At 48.3% G+C, this 25,664-nt stretch overlaps 7 protein-coding genes across 7 annotated transcripts; 2 read left to right on the forward strand and 5 right to left on the reverse strand.

Moving 5' to 3' along the window:
- Positions 1-279: 279 nt before the first annotated feature.
- On the reverse strand, positions 280-1,931 carry FSST1_006194 (uncharacterized protein; the record flags this gene model as incomplete). The annotated part of the gene is made up of 4 exons (XM_083232539.1): positions 280-838; positions 888-1,120; positions 1,194-1,485; positions 1,618-1,931. 4 exons carry the CDS (start codon positions 1,929-1,931, stop codon positions 280-282), a joined length of 1,398 nt encoding a protein of 465 aa, XP_083089624.1.
- A 6,119-nt stretch (positions 1,932-8,050) lies between these two features.
- On the forward strand, positions 8,051-10,861 carry FSST1_006195 (uncharacterized protein; the record flags this gene model as incomplete). Its single annotated transcript, XM_083232541.1, has 1 exon — positions 8,051-10,861. The coding sequence occupies one exon, from the start codon at positions 8,051-8,053 to the stop codon at positions 10,859-10,861; it is 2,811 nt and encodes a 936-aa protein (XP_083089625.1).
- A 1,370-nt stretch (positions 10,862-12,231) lies between these two features.
- Positions 12,232-13,970, reverse strand: FSST1_006196 (major facilitator superfamily domain-containing protein; the record flags this gene model as incomplete). Its single annotated transcript, XM_083232542.1, has 3 exons — positions 12,232-13,679; positions 13,733-13,758; positions 13,816-13,970. The coding sequence occupies 3 exons, from the start codon at positions 13,968-13,970 to the stop codon at positions 12,232-12,234; spliced, it is 1,629 nt and encodes a 542-aa protein (XP_083089626.1).
- A 1,063-nt stretch (positions 13,971-15,033) lies between these two features.
- Positions 15,034-17,497, reverse strand: FSST1_006197 (GMP synthase (glutamine-hydrolyzing); the record flags this gene model as incomplete). The annotated part of the gene is made up of 16 exons (XM_083232543.1): positions 15,034-15,245; positions 15,301-15,530; positions 15,602-15,639; positions 15,693-15,736; positions 15,788-15,841; positions 15,893-15,963; positions 16,023-16,053; positions 16,109-16,282; positions 16,337-16,415; positions 16,470-16,633; positions 16,688-16,801; positions 16,854-16,982; positions 17,034-17,062; positions 17,114-17,295; positions 17,354-17,392; positions 17,450-17,497. 16 exons carry the CDS (start codon positions 17,495-17,497, stop codon positions 15,034-15,036), a joined length of 1,638 nt encoding a protein of 545 aa, XP_083089627.1.
- Positions 17,498-18,062: 565 nt separating this feature from the next.
- On the reverse strand, positions 18,063-18,548 carry FSST1_006198 (Glyoxalase/Bleomycin resistance protein/Dihydroxybiphenyl dioxygenase; the record flags this gene model as incomplete). The annotated part of the gene is made up of 1 exon (XM_083232544.1): positions 18,063-18,548. The coding sequence occupies one exon, from the start codon at positions 18,546-18,548 to the stop codon at positions 18,063-18,065; it is 486 nt and encodes a 161-aa protein (XP_083089628.1).
- Positions 18,549-20,888: 2,340 nt separating this feature from the next.
- Positions 20,889-21,935, forward strand: FSST1_006199 (uncharacterized protein; the record flags this gene model as incomplete). The annotated part of the gene is made up of 2 exons (XM_083232545.1): positions 20,889-21,352; positions 21,404-21,935. The coding sequence occupies 2 exons, from the start codon at positions 20,889-20,891 to the stop codon at positions 21,933-21,935; spliced, it is 996 nt and encodes a 331-aa protein (XP_083089629.1).
- A 1,033-nt stretch (positions 21,936-22,968) lies between these two features.
- On the reverse strand, positions 22,969-25,423 carry FSST1_006200 (uncharacterized protein; the record flags this gene model as incomplete). The annotated part of the gene is made up of 4 exons (XM_083232546.1): positions 22,969-23,354; positions 23,402-24,972; positions 25,032-25,243; positions 25,379-25,423. 4 exons carry the CDS (start codon positions 25,421-25,423, stop codon positions 22,969-22,971), a joined length of 2,214 nt encoding a protein of 737 aa, XP_083089630.1.
- Positions 25,424-25,664: the final 241 nt, after the last annotated feature.

Below are 25,664 nucleotides of genomic sequence, written 5' to 3' on the forward strand. Positions count from 1 at the left end.
GAATCTTGCTTCCTGTGGACCGAGTTCATGTTAATTTTTATGTATATGCTTGTGCCAGTATAGGCCAGCATCAGCTAAAACATTCAGTATAAGTGCATTCATCTATTGATTTTTTTTACTTGAAACAAACGCTCAAGTATGTGCTTCGTGTTTTTAACATACAGTTGACCAGTCCCGGCCGGCCATTACTGTAAAAGTCGCTTAGAGCAACCGGACTCTCTCTTATACTTATGCCTATATATAACGTTCATAAAATGAACCAAACCCACACTAAGCGACTCAATCAAGCTTCATCTCAACAGACCTGTTAGATGTCGATGTTCGACGACTACCTCCTGCGTCTGAAGATGATGAAGAAGGTGGCTCATTCAAGAGATCCTTTTCACCAGGAATAACACGACTACACCAACCGCACCATGATCGTCGAGCACCTCTGACCTCCCGGCCAAGAACACGGCTACCGCTAGAACGCTCATCATCCCACTCAGGCACGCCACGGCCGACACGCACCATGCGGACTCGCTTGCGCTTCACAACACCGCCAATGCCTTCGATCTCATGGCGTAGATAGCCAGGACCAAGGGATGGGGACGGTGTGCGCTCATGTGTAAGGCGGAGTTGGTCGATGAGAGCATCAACTGGAGCTTGTTGCGGGTTCAAACCCGCCGCTACGTTTCCATCTCGGGCGTCCTCGGCGTCGCAGTCTACTTGGTGTTCGACTTCTTTGGCTGCGCAGCAGTTTGCTTCGCGGCCGCAGGTTACACCACGGTCGCCCTCGCCGATGCCAGTGCCAAGACCACCGAGGACTTCGCCGTACTGGTTACGCCAGCGCCAAATACTATAAACAGTTAGCAAGGAAAGATAAGGTGTCGAGGGTTGGAATGTACCGTTGGTAGTCATGATCTGCGGCCCGGATACTTCGTCCACACGGCTGGCAGAGCCAGACGCCATCGTCGGCGCACTTGCAAACCTCACGCGATACCAACTCTGATGAGAGAGGAATATCTGGATCGACAGGGGCCTTGACAAGAGTCGCGATAGGCGCATGAACACATGGCTTACAAAGTCTTCTATGTCTTTCTTTGAGAGCGACAGAAGCCGGTGGCTTAATGGCACAGTTCTGCGAGGTGAGGTTAGCATATGCAACCATTCAACAATCGCCATGTGCCTGCCGATCGCATGCATGTACGTACCCGACATATCACATCGCTGCATCTGCGACACTCGCCGACCATGTCACGCGCGCAATTGCCCGACTTTCCATTGTAGCTCCGGCCATCTTCCATGTAGAACCAGTTACCGGCGCGAGCACGGTAACGAAAGGTTTCAGAGCCATCGACCGGGACGTCTTCGTTTTGGCAGTGGAGAGTTGAGTTGATAAGGGTAGTGCGGTACTGAATGAGGCCATGATGGACAAGACGACAGGTACGCGATAGAGCGTCGAGGGTGTTCAGGTCTATGGAAGAAGCAATGGCTTCGACAATGCTGTCGAGGTTTAGTAAATGGTGTTGTCATGACATGAAGGTGGGGGATATCATGATAAGGTTCGGAACTCTTGATTTCGAACACACGAAAGCATTGAGATGAAGAATCATGTACAGAGAGGGTCGGACTCACGGATAGCACTGAAACGCATTGGTGACAGGCGCTTGGAAAGTAGAAGCATCCATGGTGCCTAGTGGCTCTGGGTTGTACAATGAGTGAGGCCAAGGTCCATTCCGGCTGCTGCTAGATGACAGCAACTCGAGCTTCCTAAGGAGTAAAAGATGCTGATCTTTCTGGGAGAGCTCATTGAGCTGGGGATGGTCGTCATGATGTATAGGTTCCAGAACTGGCGGAAAGGCGGCCTCATGATGAGCATCGTGGACGGGAAAGCCGCCAGGGCCCGCTCCAGCATCCTCGTCCTCTTCCAAATCCACAAAACGCGCCATGGCTTTTGTTCTTTGTATATTTTTACTAGTGATTTGCGGCTTGGCACTTTGACATGTACAGTGTGTGAAGAACAAGACCCAAGGATCTGATAAGCAGAGTGAGCACGGGGCGTGTGTGATCTCAATTCAGATGGGCGGTAGACCGGATGTTGAAGGCCGGATGAGAGAAGCAGGGATAGTTATGATGCGATGCGATAGGATATGAATCGGGGCTAGACACGGCAAAGGAAGGTATGTGGTGAATTGTAGGTCAGTTGGATCAAATCCAGGGGGAGGGGGTGTAGAAAGAGGAAGTAAAGAAGGACAGAAAAGAGAAGGTGTTGGTATCGTATTGTTTCGTTTACGGAAGGATTAATGTTGTTGAGTGTGACGGGTAACGTAACGCAGCTGATGGGAAACTGGGATCCCAAGAGTCAGCAACAAGAAACAAGTGGGTTCCTTGTTCTTTTTTTGGTTTATTATGCTCGCTACTGTAGTGGTAGTTGAAGCGGGGATATGAAAGTAGAGTAGACGATAGCAAGTAGATACTAGTTATGATGTGACTTCGTACTCATTAGATGAGTTTTCATCAATCGATCAAATCATTGAATGAGACTTCTATTGACTGTGGTTGTAACCGATAAAAGCAAATAATGGATGATGATGATAATTGCATCAACAGGTATCTCATCAACTAAGGTCAAGGCTGCGTCAGTCACTTGATACCAGCCACATGTAAACTAGTATATCTATGGTAAAGTCCAGGACCAATTCGTGAAGCTTGATAAAAGACCGATTCAAGCCTAGCTGCAGTTGTCTCTCTGTACCTGTACCTGTCCATCATGGAAGCGAACCAAGACCCCCCCTCTTTTATTCTTTCGATAGTTAGTAAATCCCTACTGTTTCCAAAGACTCGAGTGGGGACTTTGTCAGGTTGCAGGTCGAGTTTTCACCGAGCAAGAATAAGACCATGCATACATACAATCCAGCGGTGACGGCCTTACATAGTACTATACGATGCTTCAATACTTCGATTTCTTCATTAAAAATACCAAATCCAATCCCTTCTTGCCAAGTCATGCGGGGTGTACAAAAAAGCTAACCCCACGTGTTTTCACTCGTCATGAGACGAGCAGAATTGCCCATGTCCGCATCGTTAACCTGCATACTACAACTTGACTCTTTAAACTCATAGTAGAAACCTTTTTTAGTTACGTACAACACCATGTCTTGGTTACAGATCACCACAATGTGCGAACAGAAAATTGCGACACGGTTGCCGCCGGTCTCGGATAGCCCCATGCCATCTCATCTTATCAATCTAATCTTTCTTCAAGTTACCCCATACTTGACGCCAATTATACCCACCGACAGTCCTTGACAGTTGAAGAAGTTTGTTGAGTGTACGTAATAGCCTCTCAGCTCGGGTTAAGAATTGCGTGGCTCGGAATTACATTCCTATAGACGCCCCGGGATGTGTGACTGGTTGGGCAAGTCAGGAACTGGTTTTGTTCTAGAACGTCTTGTACAGTTTCTATACAAGGATTGTACCATCATTGGGAAAGTTAGTTGTCATGAGGAGGCGGTAAGTAAATGATGAGCTGGTAGATCTGCAAAGCATACAATAATATCGCCAGAGCCTATTTACACGCAGCACTTGCAAGCTGGAGATATAGTGTTCAAATTACGTGCTACAACAAAGTCCTGACCTTTTCATGTCGTGCGACAATCCTTGTCATCACTTTAACAACCTACAATCGACCAGTCAGCTGACTGTCGTCTCGAGAGTACGTACATTGGTTACAGTAAAAACACATAATTCTCCTCGAGTTTTCACTAATACTCGACCTTGAACTGTCATCAAGTGTTGAAGCTCGCCTTTTGGTCTTGTTTTCACTATTTTAATCACTTGTTCATTTATGGTCTGCTGCTCATGTCCAGTCAATACATTACAGCCCTTGTTCAAGCACTAGGGCCTCAAGTATCAGGCTACACATGAGAGCCAATCTTCTCTGTACTATATAAGAAAAATTCCTAGTAGCTATGGATCTTAATGTCACAAATATCAAGATTTGTTTCCTGTTCAACGTCGTCGGCCATGGCAGACATCAATCCAACTAAGCGTCTTTTATATACATAATGTCACTAATCACACGTACTTTGCATTTCTCTTGCTGTACTATTTCCTATTGCGACTCTCCTAAAGTTAAATAGTTTGCCTATGAGAGACTGAACAAGTTGGGCTTTGGCCAACACGGAAATGAGATACCTATCCCAAGCTACCATGAAACTTTGGAGCACGATATCTGATTATAAGAATGAAAGTATTGTCTTGGAAGGAAAAGTCGGAAGTACCAGACTAGCATTTAAGACCAATATTAACGTGTGTCGGCGCGAAACGATCAACAATGTTCGATTCCGCATACCCTACAGCTAGAGTTTAATTCTTCCCGGCCAGTCGAAGCGACACAGTAGCTTTCTAAAGCAACAATAATGATATACAAGATTGATAATATTTATGATCAATGTTTCCCTTCCATTGTGTTTATTAATCCTTTTTAATACTGATGGGTTGTGCGACGAACGTCCCTACACCTTCCGTGGTTCGTTCGTTTCGATTCACCTGCGTAGCAATAACTTACTGTCTCTCCACTAACCACTTCCAAACCTATTTGACAGTTCACATATATGGATTTACCGTGGAGGGTTCCTATTGCGCAAGCCTCCAGGCAAGTGGTGACTCTTAGACACATCTCGATATGGACAATAGTGTTCATTTACATGAACATGCTGGGGTGGGTATAAACGCTTCCGTCTGTAAACGATGTTCGATTCTATCTAACGCCGCAACACGAAACTCATTGACGTACTCGCGACTGTGCGGTGATGGCTTCTTATTCGACACGTGTTGCTCTCAACGGACCGTCATATATCATGAGTGACAAGTTGGCAGGTTGGCGAAGCATCTTTGTCTATCTGAGCCTCCCGACAAGATGCCAAGTTTCGTACAAGTTCCACGAGATAGCCATCCGAGATAAAACATTTAATCTCGCGAGGACGCATAATTAAGATGAATAAATACACATGGGACACTTGATGGACAACGCTTTGGTAGTTGACTTTTAGACTGTACACCCGCCATCCTTGTTTAGTAAAGCCACGTTTGTTCGGAAAGCTCGAATGAAGTGCAAACACCCGTCCGATATACTTCCTTGGCTTTTTGTCAAGCGCTGCGCTTTGAGCTATACAAACGGAAGCGTTCATTCAAGGCTGTTGTTGTCGAGTTTGACCCATCGGATGACGATAATTGTTTGATTGATTGATCCACTGATCTCCAAACCCACTTCAGTTCATCGATCCGTGCTACGCTGTGGTACTACGTAGGTAAGTAAGAGAACGGATAGCAAACGAGGTTGAGGTTGTGCTAATGGCTCGAATTGTTGTAGGATGTTGGATCACGAGATACCATAAGAAGCTGCAACTACATGGTAGTTGGTGTTTTAGTAACGTGTATCAGTTGTAATAGCCGTGTTGCAAAAATAAATCCCAGAGACTAAATGACCAAAAGTCTAGAGCAAATAATAGGATTCTAACCTAGGTACCTGCAAGTTTCAAACACTTAGGAACATTGTAAGCTTACATGCTTCATAAAAATTAGTATTCGTCATTTCTGCCTCTGGCTGAGAAGGATTGGATGATTCCTAGTTTACAATTAAATGTAAAGTCCCGAGACTAACAAGGCAAAAGAATGCACGGATAGTGGTCCATTAATCTTGTGTGGATGGTTGCTTACATAGGATTTCAGTGCTAGTTTGTTTCAAAGAAATGAAATAGAAACAAGCTGACTCAGGGAAATAACCAAGTCACAGAAGGATTTAGCAAACAGGACGACACCTGCAGGTACGCAAGGTGATAAATTACAGAGATGCGATGATCCGGCCGTGCCATATCATGGCGGGATCTAACGAGTGGCGCTTGCAAGGAACATGCTCACTTGATGGCGATGGTGAGCTAACGCATTAATTCGATTTCATCCTTGTCTCGGATCAATTGAGACGAAGATTATTTATCGTTAACCGATATTCTTAGAGTTTGTATTACTTGTGTCGTATGAGCCTCAATTGAAGCTTCTAGAAAAGGATGAGACACGATTCATTGTGGAACATCGGCGATGTCCTTGATGACACACGTATATTCTAAATAAAAGGTATAAGAGACAAGATAAAGACAGGCAAAAGACAAGAAGCAAAAAGAAAATCTCCGATATGAAGAGATGGGCAAAACAATTGGGTATAGTTTTAAGTGAAGGAGGCTGTGTTTGTTTCCAAAGTTGAGTGGTAGTTGCAGCATCCTCAGGGAGAGATTATGCTTGTTTTGTATATGATGGATTCTATTCGGTTTGGGACGAATGACAGCTCATTTGTGTGAAAACGCATGAACAAGTCACCTCAATTCGGCCATCAAGTCCCTTCTGAAACGATGTGGTTGACAGGGTTGCTCGGGCTAAGGCTACTTGTAAGGCGTAAGGGGTGCAATCATGAAACTTGGTCGTGATTCATGTTGAGTATGGAGCTTAGACCGGGGTTAGCTCAGCTTTTTGGGTTTTTGACCTCTACCGTAATTGGTTGTCTCTCTTGATGGAGGATATATCCGGTATTGCTTGGACTGGACTGGACTTGTGGCCAGAAGATACAGTTACTTCAAGTTATAGTGGTAGTTATCTGATAATCAATCGTCCCTCTTTATGTTTATACTTGGTACCATTCGTAGAAATGATATTCCCGTCATGGAAAAAAAAGCAAACAATAAAAATAAACCCTTGTCGGCCATACCTGCCTTTCGTCTCTCGTGCGACTTTAAAACCCCCGCTCCCCTGTAAAACCCACTTTATGCATATTCCCGACATCGCATCCCTGCATACCGCGTCTTCCAATTGAAGCCTTCCATTTTGACTACCTCACCTTTTCTCCGCGTCAAAACGCCCAAACTAAGTTTGAAAGCAACATTCAACGCTACTCTATGCAGGTACACTACGGTGACTGTAGAGAATAGGTTTTACGGCAGATTGCGAGGAGGATCGACACAAGCCTCAGTCGACAGGTTCATCTATCCATCCCAGCTCTGCCTTGGAAGAACTGCTCATCATGACCAGTCAGCTAATATAACTGTCTCATACATACAAGTCTATACTATTGATACCATCATCAATACTCCAATACGTACCAACGTCAGCTTGGCTTGCCCTATTTTTGGATACGGCTACGGGAATAGTTTCACCGTTGATCGAATAGTCCGTCCACAAACAATCACTAAACAAACACTCAATAATACACCACATATTGCTCTACAAACATCCATGAAGCTCATTAGAGCTACCGAGTCAACCGAGCGGCCTACCCGTCCCATCTGGGAGGCGACTACCTAGACCGACAGACGTTGTTTTTGTCGCATTCGCCGCCGGAAAATTAACCTCGACAAGTCGGATGGACACCAACGACGACATGGGGTCATAATCCCTCCACTATCTGGAGAGGATTGCCTGAGCCTTGTGCCAAGGACCCATGGATTTCTAACGTCCATCATCCAGTCTCCAAGGCAATTCGCCTTTAGCCAAGGTCCTCGACCCCAATATGGCACCGCCTTGCCAAGTTGGCAAGGTTCTATACACCATGTCTCGTCTACAGTGAACTGAGACCTGGACACTTGCTGTATTGAGCCATACGAGGAGGGGGGGAGGCGTCAGATCCATCACGTCTCAAGTTGAGACCACCTCAATTAACCCCCGATCGGTGTCAAGGATGACCGTGCTGAATCGTACTCCGCTCATACCCATGTCAGAGTTGACACTGGGGACTTTCGACGAGGCTTAGTAGAAATGAAGATTCCGTTGCTTAAAAGCGATGCCTTCGCCGCAGCATCTCTGCTTTTCTTCCTCTTCACTTTCAACTTCAATACACTCCTTGGTTTTGTTCCCCGATTTGGGCTTTTCTTCTTCAGTCATTCCCTTCTTACAGGTGCTTTGGTCGCCTTTGTTCAGCTTGATCGCTTTTACTTTTTTCTCTTTGATAGAGTCATTCACTTATCGCCAAATCAACAAAACACAACTTCCATTAAACGCCCTTTGATTAAAATCCTTCAAGATGTTTATGCGCAACGTTTTTGTCGCGGCTGTTAGCCTGCAAGCTCTCGTCGATGGTGTCGTTGCCCAGGAAAAGGTAACTCTCACCAAGTATGTCACCAAGGCTAAGGCCAAGCCTACCAACGCCTACCCGGTTCCCGATCTTCCTGAGCCCGAGGTCACCGTTATCCCTACCTCTTACATTGAGGACGGAACCACCATCTTCGTCGACGAGACCGTCACCATCCCTTGCTCTAGGTGCACAGCCAGCACTGCTGGCGACGCTGATGCTGAGGCCACTTCCGAGGTCGAGGTTTTCAGCACTGTCATCACCACTGATGCTGGTGAGGTTTCCGACCAGACTGCCGAGGTGACCGTCATCCCTACTTCTTACATCGAGGATGGAACCACTATTTTTGTCGACGAGACCATCACCATCCCTTGCACTAAGTGTGCTGGAGGCAAGAAGACCGAGACTGAGGCCGGTGCTGAGGAGACCTCTGAGGCTGCCGTTGAGACCGAGGTCACCACTGGTGGTGATGCTCTTGCCCAGGGCACCTCTTCTGAGGTTGCCGAGACCCTTTCCACTGATGTTGCTGAGGCTACTGACTCTGGTGACGTTCCCGCTCAGACTGCCGAGGTGACTGTCATCCCTACCTCTTACGTCACTGACGGAACTACCATCTTTGTTGACGAGACTGTCACCATTCCCTGCACCAAGTGCGCTGGTGGCAAGAACACCAAGACTGTTCCCGCTGAAGGAGCTGAGGAGACCACCACTGGTGCCGACCTCGAGGCTTCCACCGCTCTGGGTGTTGCCACTTCTGAGGCTCCCGAGGAGGAGACCACTGCTGCTACTGAAGATGCTGCTGAGTCCACCCCCGTTGAGAACGACACCCAGACTGCCAACACTGCTACTGGTGAGGCCGATGCCAGCACCGAGACTGAGATCCCTATTCCCACCACCATCATCCCTAGCGTTATCCTCACCACTGGTAACAGCCAGAACACTGTCACTTCTCAGCCTGGTCCTTTCGCTAACACCACTGTGACCGCTCCTGCTGTCGCCGACACCACCGCTATCGATGAGCTCCCCGCTTCCTCTGAGTTTGCTACCAGCAGCGCCGTCGTCAGCAAGATCGTCAAGCCTGTCATCGTTGTCATCCGTGAGGTTACCATCTTCCACCGCACCATTGTCATTGGTGCTGCCTGCCCTCCCGTCAAGCGTGGTAACAAGGGTGACTTCGTTGTCGGTACCGGTTCCGATGAGAAGAGCTTCACCAAGATCGATGAGGCTCTCGACGACGCTTGTGGCAAGCAGGCCAAGGCTTGTGAGGAGAGCGCTGGAAAGAACTACGCTGTCACCGACTGCCAGAAGCAGCTCGAGATCTGCCGTACTGATGCCTCTTCCACTGCCAAGGCCCCTACTGGCGACATGAAGGAGTCCACTGAGACCGCTACCGTTATTCTTCCTTCTGACGCCGCTGTCACTACTGGCAAGGACAACAAGCCTGCTGTTGGTGGTCACGTTGTCATCTCTACCCGTACCCTCACTGTCTCTGAGTCTTGCGTTGTCTCCGATGGCACTCCCGTTATTGAGACCCCTGCCTCCACTGATGCTTCTGCCACCACTGTCCAGACTGCCGATGCCGAGACCACTGATGCCGAGTTCGAGGCCTCCACTGCTCTGGGTGTCGCTACCTCTGATGTCCCTGAGGTTCCTGAGAACTCTGATGTGATTTCCACTCTCACCCTGACTAAGCCCAACGGCGAGATCACTGTCACCTCTATGATCCTCACCCCTGGTGTCCCTACCGGAACCGGCGCCACTGTTCCCGCTGAGGAGACCACTGAGGCTGCTGTCGAGACTTCTGATGCCGAGTTCGAGGCCTCCACCGCTCTGGGTGTTGCCACCTCCGAGGTTCCCGAGGTCCCTGATGTTGTCACCACCCTCACCTTGACCAAGCCCAACGGCGAGGTCACTGTCACCTCCATGACTCTCACAAACGGTGTCCCCACTGGCACTGGCATCTATCCCGGAAACACTGATGCCGAGACTTCTGAGGCTCCCGTTGAGACCATACCCGTTGTCGAGACTCCCCCTGCCGCCGAGACCACCGCTGACGCTGAGGTCTCTTCTGCCCTTGGTGTCGAGACCAGCGAGGAGGCCACCACTGTTGTCACTGGAACCCAGACCGGTGTTGTTGTCATCACCATGACCAAGCCTAACGGCGAGGTCAGCGTCACCTCCATGACCATCACCCCTGGCGTCCCTACCGGCACCGGTACCGCTATTGTTACCGTTCCTGCTGAGGAGACCACCGTTGTTGAGGCCCCCGCTGAGACTTCCGAGGCTGTTGTTGAGACCACCATTGTTCCTGGCGGCCAGGAGACCACTGTCGTCGGTGACAAGACCATCACACACACTGTCACCAACGAGATCACCTCCTACGTCACCGTTGGCGTCGACACCGTTACTGAAGGCACTGAGACTATTACCAAGACCATGACCAACGAGGTTACTCAGACCGTCACTGTCCCTGCCGAGGAGATCACCAAGACTGTCACCCTCCCCGGTGGCGGAGAGATCACCAAGACCGTCACCATCCCCGCCGGAGGAGAGGTTGTCAAGACCGTTACTCTTCCTTGTGCTGAGCAGGGTGCCAACGTCGTCACCTCAGTCGTCACCATGTGCCCTGCCCCCACTACCATGGCCACCGCCTCTACCAAGGCTCCCGAGACAGTCTACGTGACTGCAACTGTTGAGGCTCAGGGCGTCAAGCACAGCTCCTACCCAGTCCCCGGCCGCTTCCGCCGCATGCTCGGTCTCTGATCAACCAAAAACAAACAACAAAAAAAGAAGCATAGCATAGCCAAGTCAAGTTTTTCCTTTCTTCACTTCAACAACACTTGGGAATTCAATCAGAAACATGGGGGTTTTTAGACAAATTTTGGAAAGGGTACAGCAATGTCATCGTTATCTAGACTCAGCTTCAAGCTCTGGTTTGAGACCGGCGGAGATGGATCTGGATGATTGAGACTTTTTGCTGAGGAATGAGAATTTTGGAGTTGAAATATTTATCGTCCCCTTTGTTTTATGTGCACATGAGATTTTAACCTATGGGTTGTGTAACACGATGTATGTACCGCATTTCAATTAGAGAATACAGAACGCCATTACATGAATTGTTTTTACCTTTTGTATGTGAGGCCGCTTGTGAAGTGGTTGATGTATAAAACTTGTTCATACTGGACAATTTATATAAAAGGTGTAGCTTGTAAATAGGCCTGACTGGACTTTATGTGCATACCAAGTTGACACATGTGCTTGCCAAGCAATCCATATGTATATTAGGAGGAGATGCCCCAGATCTAAACACGAAAGAGCTTATTGAATTATAGTAACACACTGGTATATACTTGACATTGTAATTTGCAACATCACAGTTGGCACATATTGAATGTATAAAATGGGAGAGTAACGGTTCTTGTATATTATATTCTAACCAGTATAAAACAACGAACGCGTAGTTAACATCTCCCTAACCAAGCTATACAGCCTCTCCATCCAACCATAACCAAAAAAGAAACACAAAAACGCCCACAGAGCCCGCCAAACGATAGCGTAGCAAGCATTGTCGTCGCGAGCTCTGGTTTAACACACTATCCGCAAAGCGATGGCGTAGAAGCACTTTCGCTGCCGAGGGAATCAAGGGAGGTAAACTCGTAGGACAGCGTGTACAAACGCTGATGGGGTATCATAATAACTAAAAAAAGAGCAAAAACAAGGCCAAGAAGGCCGGCAAAAAAAAAAAATGTCAGAATAGTTCGAGAGGAGGGTGGATGCTGGGGGCATAATCTGGCCTGGTGAGGGGAACGTGATAATAGCGCTGAAGCATTGTCATCACGTTCTTCGCAAGGTCAGGGTATCCTCCGGAAGCAAATCGTTATCGAGGCCGTCGTAAATGGTGGGTATGCCATTTTTGTCATATGACGACGCCTCGAGGGCGAAACGATGAACCCTCTTCGGGGGATGCAAGAAGTGAATTTCGTGGGCATGTTATTAGTATAATGCCGTGTTTTCACATGCAGCTAGAACAGGAGGTTGGGCTACCAGTAGCTACTATGTGCCAGGAATCGTCGAGCTGGGTGATTGTTGAAGATGCGATCCAGACGAGCGAATCCGTAATGTTCTAAAAGAACTTAGGTGCGGTTTGACTTCTTCCAGGGAAGAGATCCGAAACCGCGCTCCTGACCCTCTCGTCGGGCTGCACCATCCTCAAACTCACTAGCTGAGTCTGACTGAAGCTTGCTGCTGGCTGGGTTACCAAAGTACGCAAGAAGAGTCTTCATAAGGAAGGAGCTGAGAATGCTCATGCACAAAATTCCAACCATGGTGTAGTTGCTCTTGCGGTACTGGCGAGGACCAGGAGCGGCGTCCTCGGGCCAGCCAGTGTAGAGAGCGTAGGTTGTCATGACACTACCCAAGTTGCCGAGACCAGAGACAAGAGCGGTGGCAGCAGCAACTCCAACTTCTCCGTGGCGCTTCTGGAAGATCTCGGAACTCCAAGCCATGCAAATGGGCACAGTAGGGCCAAGGCCGAAACCAACCATGAGAAGACCTCCGTATCGAGCCCAACCGTTGCCAGTCGCCAATGTGGTTGTAAGAAGGCCGGCAATCTGGATGCAGACGGCAGCAGAGAAGAAGTATGGGCGAGATTGGTGGAAGCGATCCGAGATGGGAGTCACAATGAGAATTGCGATGAGATCCATAATCCAGATGGGTGCGAATAACAGACTCACTTCGATACCGCTGGCCTGAGGTCGAATGGATGCGATAATAACGGATCCGTACATCTGGGTGCCTATTCCAACGCCGACAACACCGAAGTACATCATGGTCAAGGGCCACAAACGCCAATCGATAAGGACAAGGCCGAGGTCCTTGAAGTTCCAGGGGCGAGCGTGGTAGACGCGTTTAAGGTCGTGGTAGTGAATGACGGCATCTTGTCCCTTGAGAACCTCGGGAGTAGCGGGAAGGAACTTGAAGATGCCAGTCTTGGGTCGAGTCTGACCAGGCGCAAGAGGACGATCAGGGAGCCACCACAACAGAACGAAGCTCAGAACGACACCGATAAGGCCGTAAACCATAAACATCCATCGGAAACCCACAATTCCTCTCTCACCATCCATGAGCTGAAAGCCGGCAGAAACAAGACCAACGACAGCAGCAGAGACTTGGGAAGCGGTAAAGTAGTATCCGATTCGCTGGCCAGTACGCGAAGGAGGATAGAAGAGGGTGAGGTAGAATGCCATGCCAGGCCACATACCAGCAATGACGACTCCAAGCAAGAAGCGCAAAAGCTTTACGCTCCAAGGGTCATTGACGGCAGCGAAGCAAGTGCCAATAACACTGGTCGCAAAGACAATGCGAGCCATCCAGAGACGAGGGCTGAGCTTGCTCATGACGAGGTTGGAGGGGCAGTCAAAGAGGACGTAGGCCACGTAGAAGAGAGCCAAAGCAGTAGAAACGTCCTTTGGAGTCATTCCAAGAACAGTCATGAGGTCATGACCCTTGTCCTTGTTCATAGTTTGAGCAATTCCAATGTTTGACCTAATGGCTGAGCAGAGAAAGTAAAGAACCCAGAAAGCTATGAGAATGTAAGCAAATGTATTTTTATGGGAGAAGTAATTCATGACTTACCAGGAATGATACGACGGTCAATCTTTCTAGATAGTCGAATTGGTTAGTTATATGTCGGTTCAATAGTCAAGTGACAAACAAACCTGTAGATACGCTCAACCGTCTCAACATCATAATCACCCTCTCGGGCATTTCCCTCTTCCTGATTCTCAAGCCCAGTAGAAGCAAAGTGAGGCTTTGACGCATGATCATCATGCTGGCCACCGCTGGCGAGCGAGCTATGAGTTGACTCTGCCATGCTCAGCAACTTGATGTGCTGTATAAGTCGGAAGATTGATATAGACAGCAGCAAGGAATAGGAAGAGAGGCAATGCCAGTCGAGAGGGTTCAATGATTATGGTATCTGATAAAAATGAACTGTTGAGAGGGGGAAGAAAAGAGAAAGAAAAAGAGGGTGGAGGGGATTGATTTATCAATGAGTAAAAAGTATTGGTTGTGAGCCGATCTAGGCCGCTAGAACCCAAACAAGTATTGGTTCCGTTCCAGCTGCAGATTTACTCTTTTTTGGTGGGTGGTAGCTCTTGCATGTTGGGGAAGCTCCAAGTTACTAGCTTGAGTTTAATAATGGAGACACTATCTACTAAGATGCGGCTCCTCCTCACATGAGATGCAACCTCTTTTATACCGGCTTTTACTGACCGGTACACACGAATAAATAACACAAGAAACTGAGACTTGATACTCTTAATCACTTGATGCAATTAATTAATTATCTAACGGACCAAAAAAATATGACAGGATCTATGGAAAATAACGAGTACGATCGATGATCGACGAACGATAGATCATATTGCGGGTTACATTAGAATAACGGCACGGTAAGTACCGACACTCGGTATTACCGGCCGTGAAACCGGAGACCCTGAACCGAGAATAAGAACTCTGCCGGGACCAACCGCCGGTATTCGGGAAGCTATGACTATTAGCAACGAGACTATTACTTTAAGCGCCTTCTTTGACCAAGATTCGGACACTAAACAGTCTAGAGACATTCGGTACAGCGTTCGGTGTTCGCTCGGCCTCTGTACTGTAGTCAGAATAAACTAAAGGCTAGGCGATTTCAACACGGTATCACTTGAAGCATGCGGAGAACTAGGCAGATGGTTGGTTATATGTGGCTGTCATTGCAAAATCGCTAGAGAAGCCTCCCTATCTTGCAATGCATGCCGATGAAAAAAGAAGTCCCTTTATTTTATTTTTCCCCCGCAAAATTTCAACTGTCCGTCTAAACGCCAAATCAGGTCCTCACCAGAACGATGGGGCCTGGAAAATTGTTCTGAAAATCGATGGGTTGAACAATATTACTCCAACTCAATAGTTCCAGGAGGCTTGGAGGTGGTGTCGTAAACCACTCTCGCGATGCCGTCAACCTCGTTCACGATCCTCCTGCTGATAGCCTTGAGGAGGCTCCACTTGAACTCATAGGGCTCGGCACTCATCATGTCCAAGCTGGTAACGGCACGCAGAATGCAGATGTAGCCATAGACTCGGGCATCACCCTGGACACCGACAGCTACAGAAAGAGTCAGATATTGTTGCAGATTTGGAAAGTGCAAGACTAGGCTTACCTCGGCTTGAGTCAAGAGCAGCGTAGGCTTGAGTGACCTCGTCGTAGATTCCGGCCTCACGGATCATGGAGATGAAGATGTGATCGGCCTTGCGAACAATCTCGACTCGCTCGGGGGTGACCTCGCCGATGATTCTGATACCCAGACCAGGGCCAGGGAAGGGGTGTCGGCCAATGAGCTCCTCGTGGATACCCAGTTGACGTCCGAATGCTCGCACCTCATCCTTGAAACTATGAATTGTTAGCAACTGCGACAAGTGATTACCCTTTTATGAGATCCAGGTTTAGGATCGGTAACATACAGTTCTCGGAGAGGCTCGAGGAGCTTCAATTGGGCCTCCTGTTTTTTATTAGTATGTTTCAACAGAATATCGAATAGTGGATGTAACTTACGCCGTTTTGCATGCGAGCGGGAAGTCCTCCAGCGTTGTGGTGAGCTATAAAGGAATTAGTTTTATGCAATAAGGAATAGTCAACAAAAGACTTACACTTGATGGTAGAGCTGGCAGCTCCCTTGAAACTCAAGCTTTCGACGATATCGGCTAAACGATGTTAACGAATGTTCAGTTCCTGGTAAGCAATGAAGAACTCACCATAGAGTGTTCCCTGAAGGAACCACTCGACCTTGCCAGCACGGTCTGTGTTCTCAGCCTCCTTCTCGATACTAGATACAGAGTCAGATCAGGTCTACCAAAGTTAGAACAGTATTGAGTGTGTGCTTACCGGAGCGCCTCAATCTCGAAAAGATCAATGACTGTTATGTGAAGTCAGTATGATGGCCTAGCTAGCTTCCAAGGGGGTTGTCTTACAGGTTCCTCCAATGATCTTTCGCTTGGCTTCGGGCTCAGTGACACCGGCAAGACGGCCGAGGAAGAGCTCGGATCCGTCGACAACGGTGAGGTTGATGCCCAGGTGCTTGTCAAGGGTTTCCTTGACCTGCTCGCACTCGTTCAAACGCATGAGACCCTGGTCAACCAGGATAGCTATCCAAATTTTAGTACAATGGCACAACATCTTGTCGAGAAGCTTTCACTCACCATGGAATCGGTCTCCAATGGCCTCCTTCATGAGCTTAGCAGCAACGGTGCTGTCCACTCCGCCGCTGACGGCACCAATCTACAAAGTAGTAAGCAAACTGACAGGGGCTACTAGGCAGATGGAAACACATACAACTTGGGCCTTGTCACCAACGAGCTTTCGAATACGCTGGACCTCACGGGCTGAGAAATCGTCCATCTTCCACTCAGGTCGGGCACCACAGATGTTGACAGCGAAGTTGCGGATAATGTCAGTTCCCTTCTCGGTGTGCGAGATCTCAGGGTGGAATTGAATGCCTATCAATTACCTGTTAATAAGTCCTAATGTGAGCTCCGAAATGGTTTACATACCAAAGATAGGCTCAGTCTCGTGGGCGATACCGGCAAACTCGCTGTTCTTGGTGGTGGCAATGGTCTTGAAGCCATCGGGCAGCTGAACGACCTTGTCGAAGTGGCTCATGACGACTGGATGAATGTCAGATACACACCGGGCCATAACATCATCTACACAACATACCGTTCAGAGAGTCTCCCAATCCCTCGAAAAGTCGATCACCGTGAGTGCCAATCTTGTGAACGGTCAACTCAGTCTCACCGTACTCACGGGTCACTCCAGGAGCCACACTCTTGGGGTTTGCTCGCCAAGCTGGGAGTTGTTAGTCAATGGTGGTTTTGGTACATCCAGAGGGAATAATACCAATGTGTTGGTTGCCATAACAGACTCCCCTTGATAGCATGTTAGTGGTGTTTTGGCCATGCTTTTAGCTTACAACTTACAAGACAGGGACGCCGAGCTCAAAGACAGCAGGGTCCGCGCCGGGGGCATCATCGGCATAAACACTTGAAGGACCTCCGCTAAGAACGACACCAACTGGCTTCCAGCCCAGATCCTTGATCTTTTGGGTGCAGGGCAGCATCTCAGAGTAGACACCCAGAGATCGAAGTCGTCTCAAGATGAGCTTTTGGGATTGTTAGCCTACATGGCAGAAGCAGAGTTTATCTCTGGAAAGAACAAACATGACTAGTTTGAGATCCCATGTCCAAGACAAGGACAGTCTACGGCAGTAATGGTCAGCTATGATGAAGGTACTACATGGATGCCAGTGCTCTTACGTCGTAGGTAGCATGCGGCGGCGCCGCCGTCTCAAAGGAGTCGCTCATGATGATGGTTTCTTGGGACGATGGTGAAACTTGATATAGCGGGTGATGAACACGACAAGACAAGCACGGCGCAAACCAAGAGAGAACCATGAGTATTAAAAAAAATCTGTTTCTACCCAACCTTTAGTGGCTGACTCATCTAGGTGGTGCACATGAATCTACTGGACAGCCCCACTAATGTTAGGGTAGGCACGCCTGTCACTTCTTATCAACAAACTTAAAGCAAGTCTCGGTATACGAGTCATTCCGTCGCAATCAATTACTACAGAGGATAAAAAGATACTAAAGATAATCTACTGGTGGTCATTCAAGTAAATTCATGTTGTGTAACTCTGTTTCTGTTGCTGACTCTACCCGAGGTCTTATGATAGCAGAGCCAGATAACAAAAATGACCAGACATCATGATGGCGGGGTAATAAAATAAAAATTCCAAAGTGGATTGCCGATAGCGGATGCAGTGCTGTAGTTGCTCTTATAGGCCCAGGAGAATTAAAGAGAGCCCATGACCCAATATGCTGTAAAATAGTATTTCAAACTTGATATACCGGCTTCAATTGACGCCTGTCAACCCTTGAATGCCTTTTCCAACTCTGCAATGTCGAGTTTCTTCATCTTCATCATAGCCTCAGTTAATCTCCCCACAGCAGCCTTGTCCCCAGACCCCATCATGTCCTTGAACGCAGTGGGAACAACCTGCCAAGCAACACCATATTTATCCGCCAACCATCCACTCTGTTGACGGGAAACATCACCATTCTTGCTGAGCCTCTCCCAGTAGTAGTCGATCTCGGCTTGATCTTTGCAGTTGACCATCAATGAAATAGCTTCGTTGAACTGCCAAGGCACCGGCCCGCCGTTGAGGGCGACAAAAGTACGGCCTTGAAGCGCAAACTCGACAGCCATGACAATTTCAGTATCCTGGCCGGGTAGAGTGTTGCGTTGAATAGTGGTGATTTCGGAGTAGGGGGCGAAGATCGTGGTGTAGTATTGCGCTGCCTCTTCGGCTTGGTCCTGGAACCAGAGGGAGGTGGTGATTCTTTGAAAAGACATGTTGTGTTTTTGAAGTGATATGTGGTAGATAATCAGTGTAGAGTGTCGATAGCGATGATGTTGGATAATAAAACATGAGAGCATCGTGTATATTTATACCTATATCATGTCGCAAAATGCACGTACGTCTTGGCTGGGAATTATTTCATATTGTTCTCGAATTGGCATCTAATTAGACTGATAGCCAACACTAGCAAACAATCTGGCGAAACTACTAGTATTCACATGATGTAGCAGGTAAATGGTAGAGTATCGTGAACACAATGGGTGCTGCAAGCCACTTCATTAAGAGGCGTTGTTTGCTGCAGGCATTTGAATAGAAACAAAGACAAGGGGGGGATTGGACGAGGGTGAAACTGAACCAAAAATCGACCCTTTGACCAGGCAGAGTCAGCTTTCCAAGCTTGCCATTGTGGTTGCCCAGCATTGCTTTTGGCGCATCAAACACCAACAAGATGAAAAATAACAGAGACACTTCTGAAAATTCCAAAGATTTCGATCAAGATAATTTTCAGAATCAAAGTTTATTCGTCACAAACAGACCAATAACATGTCACGTATTTCCTGTGGTTCATCTTCCAAAGGATCAGCATTAGCTGCATTAGGCTTGGTAAACCCCTTGTAAGGTGGTATCGTTGCAGTAACAGAAGAGAAGAGCAACGAGGTTCAACCTCATATTTCTGGTGTAAAAACGCACAAATGCCTGAGAAACCAGCACGCGCGCTTGCTTCCCGCTCCCGCTTCCTTTGCTCCCCAAAACAACAAAGCGCACTCCAAATCTCCAAATTCCAACTTTTCTCCCCTTTCCATCTTTCTCACCTCTTCTATCACTTCTTCTCATCTTTCATCGCCCTTTCAACTGCTTCTCAAAATGATATCTGCAATTCAATTGCTACTACGGTTGAGTCGTCGTCAGCATTCAACTTTTCCCATCTAAGCGAGCTCCCCGGTCTTTACGGTCTCGCCAATGTCATTCTTTGAGCTATCGTCGTCACCACCATCGTCATCCGCTTGTGCCACCCTCTTGCGGATGCTCTGATACATACGCAAAACCTGCGATACGCTGATAGTCGCAGCTGTGTCGCAGGCTAGCCCTGATATGTATCAATTGCTTCGTCTTCGAGCCCTGTCTTGCTGCGCTGGAGGCTCAGTGGCCTCGAGTGACACCGTCTTTGTTCAAGTCGTCTATTCCACTTCAGGTCTTGCCACCTTAAAAATAAGGTTACGAGGCCTCACCACCAAAGGACCAACCTGACACAATGAGTCAGGCACCTGTGGGAATCCCATTCAGGCGAGGCCAGCCAGTCATCTCGTGCTTCGCCTGATTTAGACGATTGTATCAGTCAACTTGACTGCCTTGCACTGCTGGGAAACAGGTTTATGGCTGGATATGTCGACAGGCCTGTTGAATTACAGCCTGACAGATTCCTGTATTGACAAACCAGGATTAGACAACTCAGTGTACAGGTCACTTGTCACCGGCAAGAACCTATCAGGTAACTGAGTGTGCCTGGAAAGCAAAGTTGCTTAAATCCAAAACCGTGAATAAGATCACGAGACCCTGTCGGAATGCATCTTCAACGTACCGATAGACTTCGCTCGCACAGCCTCGTACTAAAAATGCGACATCTTCAAGTGAGGATTCGAACAACAACGAACATGGTTGTTACACCATCTTGCAACATCCATGCAAAAGTGTACTTCTGTATTGTTAATACAGTACATTTTCTCGTCGCAGCCTTGCTGGTCCCCACGCCTCCATAATGCGCCGCCACTAAGACGCACAGCGCATGAGTCACGATTCCGAATCCAAAGGCCTAAGGACTTTGCTTATTATGGGACCTGCCCTATCGAGTCAACTCCGTCGTTGGCTCTCGTCTGCCTGGAAACAATCAAATACTAATAAAGCCGCCTTCGCATTGACGCTGTTTCGACAATACAACAATCGACGCCACAATACAACGAGACAAGCCAAGCCACGCCACACACACGCGTTGTCACGTGTCGTAACTTGACTAATCCATTCTTCGACTTGTTTCTCCACCCTATTTTCCAGGTTCCCGTAGCCTCCCGCTTTTTTTACACCAGAATTTTCAGGCCAACTCGAAGCTTCATTCATCATAACCGAACCGATCAACCATCCATCGGCATATTGGCATACCACTAAGTACCGACGTCAACCTTCCAACTTCAGCCGACATACCCTCAACAACTCTTCATCATTGCTCGCCACCACCGACAGCACTTGATTTCCCTCATACATCAATTAAAGCCTCTTCCGACAACGTTTCTGCGTCACCTCCCGAACAGTCGCAAATCATATATACACTCACAGACGCTATGAGTGTCGCATTCGAGCATCGGAATTTCGTACACGATGGGATATATCCTCCCATCGGTGACGACCACGACCATGACCACACCGCCGATCAACGATTTACAGACAACGATGTCGCTGAGCAGCTCAGCCAATACACAACCGAGGCGTCCATGCTTCCAGACTCCACAGGCGTTCTCGGAGACGACCGAGGGATGATGCCAGACGATGCTGCTGCTGTACACGATGCGACTCAACTTGACTTGGGGCACCCCACATTCCCCTCCCCCATCGAGGTTACCATCCACGACAGTCTTCCTGAAGACAAAGACCTTTCGCCCAGTATCGACTCGCCTCCTCCCCCTCGTGTGAGACCCATTGCCAAGCCAGAGAGAGAAGCTGTCAAGGGTGCAGATGGCAAGTTTCATTGTACGCAGGAAGATTGCCAAGAGGAGATTCGAGTGTTTTCGCGGAAGTGCGAATGGAAGTAAGTTCTACCCAAAACTCGCATTTGAACGCTATACTAATTGTTTTGCAGCAAGCACATGGACAAGCACGAACGACCCTACCGATGCCCCGCCGTAGGATGCGAGAATCTCCCTGGTTTTACCTATTCAGGTGGTCTACTCCGACACGAACGCGAGGTCCACAACAAGCACGGAGGGCCGAAGAAGACAGTCAACTGTCCTCATCTGAATTGCAAGCGACACACAGGGAAGGGGTTTTCAAGAATGGAAAACTTGAACGAGCATCTTCGGCGTGTTCACACCAACCCCGACGGAGCTGGAACTCCTCCTCCCCCTGATATGGTCTTGTCCGACGAGAACGACAGCGAACAGACAGGTGTGAAGCGCAAGCGCCGTGCAAGCGATACAGCTACCGCGGAGATTATCGAACTCAAAGAGGAGGTCAAGAGACTGCGGGAAGAGAACGACAGACTAAAGGTCGATATGCAACAGCAGTCGCAGAACTCTTTGTCCATGATGGCTCAGATCGCTGAGTTGCAGGACGCTCTACGAGACAATATTACACACCATGGTTTGGGAGCTCCTACAGCGCAGATGATTTAGGAATAATCTCCAAATTCTGTGAGCAACAAGACCGTACGCGAGGGAACAATCGAGCCAACAACAGCCGTTTCTTGGAACCGGAAACTAACTTCTCCTGGACTTACTGTTCAGCCCCCTTCCCCATCATATCCAAATCATGCATACACTCCACTCGGCGTTTGGCTTTACACGGGGTTCACGGTTTATTCAACCTCAGGACGAATACCTGTTGTATTACGTCCTAGGAAGTCTTTTCTTCCCCTTTCTTCTACTAAACATACTTTTTACCACTCAAATCTGTTTCTTATTTTTCTTTTTACTTGTGTTTTTTTGGCATGGCGTTTATTCCAAGGTACTGGAAGAGATGATATCCCCCTCCTATTTGATACACGCAAATTGCAACTGCACACGCACACCCGACATGATCAACGAAACAAAGAAGGAAAGGGAAATAAAAAATGGGCAGATGGATCGGAGGGGCATAGCTAGTATACCAGGATGGCTTACACGAGAAATGAATACAAGGTAGTATCGGTGGTGAACGTTTAAGGCTTCTTCTTTTTTCCCCAAACTTGTAATATACATACATACACATGCCTAGACGGATGTTGTTGCATCGCCTCGCTTTCGTGTCTAGCGTTTTTACAATAAGCGATCAACTCTCCAAGAAAATTCAAGTTAATGAAACTCCGCCGGACTTAGGTCTTGCTTGTGCTCGTGATGTTATGACTCTTTGTTCGGAAAGTTCGGTCAAGTGGCAAGACGCCAGGATTGCTTCGTAAGCTCTTATACCAAACCGGCTCAGCAGTTCATGCGACTACATTAGGTACTGTATGTATGTAAACTATACTCCATGAAGCCACTATGTCCATCTCTTTCTCTTCCAAGCAATGATTTGAATAAGAATTCTATTAAGAAGCTTCGCTTGTTGGCTTCTCATCCAGAGAACTGAATTCTTCTCCAAAAAAAGGTAAAAAAGTAATTCTTTCAAGCAAAATTACCTGATATCCCGCCTCCAACAACAAACTCTACATCTACACTTCCTGCTCGTTTTCTAGACAGCCTGCACGTAACTCGCAGGCACACTCCCCGTGACGCCCGCCTTTTCGACCTCGACCCAGCCATCGCCGGGATCATCCTGCACGAGAACAAAACGCTCGCCTTCAGCCATGGAGTGCTCCGTCTCGGCTTGGGCTGCGTACTCGTATAGTGCTTCTACATAGCGGAGTTTCTTTGCGCCGCGCTTAGGGGCGACGGCGGGGCCCTTTTTCTTGTTGGACTGTGTGAGGGAGGATGTTGTGGAGGTAGAATAAGTAGATGAAGGTCGGGCGGAGGGAGCCGGGGCGGAAGGTGTTGCGGTGACGGTGGTGAATTCGACGTAGGATGTTGGGACGAGGCCTTCCTTATAGCCTGCGCGAACCTTGATCCAGCCAGAGCCATCTATAGGGGGTTAGCGTTATCGCGAGAAAGTAGAGTGAGAAACTTACCATCAGGTTCGAGTAGTACTACATCCCGACCATCTTGCACTGTCAATTCACCATCACCAGTAGCCTCGAAGGGATATATCATTTTGCCCCTCTTCTCCTCCTTGGCACCACCATTCGTTTCGTTGACGCCTGAATCCTTAATGTAAGCAGCCGGTGGAGGTGCCATGACTCTTCGCTTAGGCGCAGCGCTAGAAGTTGTTGTTGACGACACACTTGGTCGTGCTGTTTCTGGCGGTGTCTCTTCCGTAGGGCTTAGTTGCTCAGAGGCGGACCCTGATATCGATGGACGTGCTGAGTGTGAGCTAAGTGAGGTCATGGTATTTGATCGAGTAAGCTCGGGTGCATCTGAAGTGTTGGAGTGCACCGATGTCATGGTCGCACTGGGTTTGAGGAGCTTGTTATTCGCAGCATCCTGGCGTTCGGCCTTGAGCTTCTTTCGCTCATCCTTTGTCTGTTCGCCAGGACAGTCAGGGGGAACCTTCATCTCACACTTGCTATGGCATGTGTAACCACAGTCTCGGCAGTCGAAGCCCTTTGCGCTAAGACCCCAAATTCTCTCTCCACAAAGGTCGCAGTTGGTGGGTATCTTGAATGTTTGACCCTTAAAGTTGTGGTTTTTGGCGCCTAATGTTACATCGCCTACCACGGATGTAATGGTTGATGTTTCAACTTCAACTGTCAACCGTTGACGGTCGGTAGAATGCAGGTTCTCTTGCATTTGGAAGAGGATACGGACGACCTCAACCTCATCCTTCTTCTCCTTTCCTTCCCGAACTCGTTGCTTTAGCTGCTTAACACCTTCAACTTCTCTTCGCTTCTTGTCGACCTCTCTCCGTAGTTCTCCCAGCTGTGACTTGGATTTACCTAAGACATTGCGTAGGAAGACCTTTGCTGTTTCGTCTACCACCATAGTACCGTCGTCGTGCCAGACAGGACTGGCCTCGAAATGCTTGTCGGCTGGCTCGTTGAAAGCGCCCATGTTGTGTTGGATGTACATCATGGAATCGAGGTGAGGCAAATTCCTGAGGATCTCGGTACCTTGGTGCTGAACCATGCCGTTGCTCTGCTGTAGCATGTCGGATTCGATGTTGGTCGCAATTGTCCAGAAGCTGTTCAACTTTGTCGTCTTGAACTCGCTGAGATCTTGCAGACTATCCATAACTTCGGGTACATATTCGTGATAATATTTCTCCTTTTGCTTGTTCGTGACGTTGATCGCAATGATGTAAGTGTTTTTGGCATTATTCATCTCGAGGATCTGCTGTTGGTAGGCGTTCTGCGCCTTGGCCTTGTCGAAATGCGATTCGGTCTTCTTGCGCTTGGCCTCGACTTCTTGGCATACGTTGTCATATTTGCCCTTGGTCTTGGCGAGCGCGGCATATTGAGCATCGCGCTCCTGTTCGAGTTTGGTGGCATAATCGGAATGGCGCTTGCGCAGTTCTTCAAAACGGCCGCTGAAGAACTTGAGGGGCTCGGCGACTTGGGAAACGAGGTTATTGGCGTATTTGTCGTGTTCACCGGCGCGGGACTCGAGGGTCGTAAGCTGAGTAGCCCATGTGGTCAAGGAAGCGCTGTGTCGCAAGGCGATCAGTATGGAGTCAACACGTCAACTCATGGGGTTTGGGCATACCTCTCAAGCGAACCGGGTGTCATGGCAGGAGTATCTCCTACACTGAGCTGAGCTGTCCTCTTGTTCTTCTTATCAAAGTATTTCTTGGAAAGTGCCATAAGTTTTGCGCTATATTCCTTCTCTATGGCGGCGCGCTCTCGGTAGAACTGTTGTATTTCGTCTAGCCAGGCAATGCCATGGCCGAGCCACACGTTTGCGGGTTTGAAACCATCCTAGTAAGACGTGTCTGTTAGCGATGCGAACAAAGTTGCCAAGAGATGGCTTTCAATGCAGGCGCAAAGCATCAAAGGAGGCCGGAAAGCGATCCCACGAGTAGACGGCTGCTACGGATCAAAGAGGTAACCAACCTTGAGCTCTGTGCCAAAGGTGGGCATAACGTCCACCTCAGCCATGATGGGCGATTGTGTATTGGATCGTTCTCAGGAGCGGGGAGTAACCGGTCGGCGCGGAAGAGATGAAGGCATGTAAAGGTGTCGCGATCAATGAGAAGCCAAAGCCAAAGCGAAAGATTGTTTGGGTTGGCAGATGATTGGAATTGGTGGTTGTTGAGAATGTTTAAAGACACACGATACTAATGGATGAATAGCGGGGGAAAGTTGAGGCGCAGCTTGTAAGATGGAAAGTTGCTGTACA

This window comes from Fusarium sambucinum, chromosome I (genome assembly GCF_050947815.1).
Source record: "Fusarium sambucinum isolate potato_lamoka chromosome I, whole genome shotgun sequence".
Classification (NCBI taxonomy): Eukaryota; Fungi; Ascomycota; class Sordariomycetes; order Hypocreales; family Nectriaceae; genus Fusarium; species Fusarium sambucinum.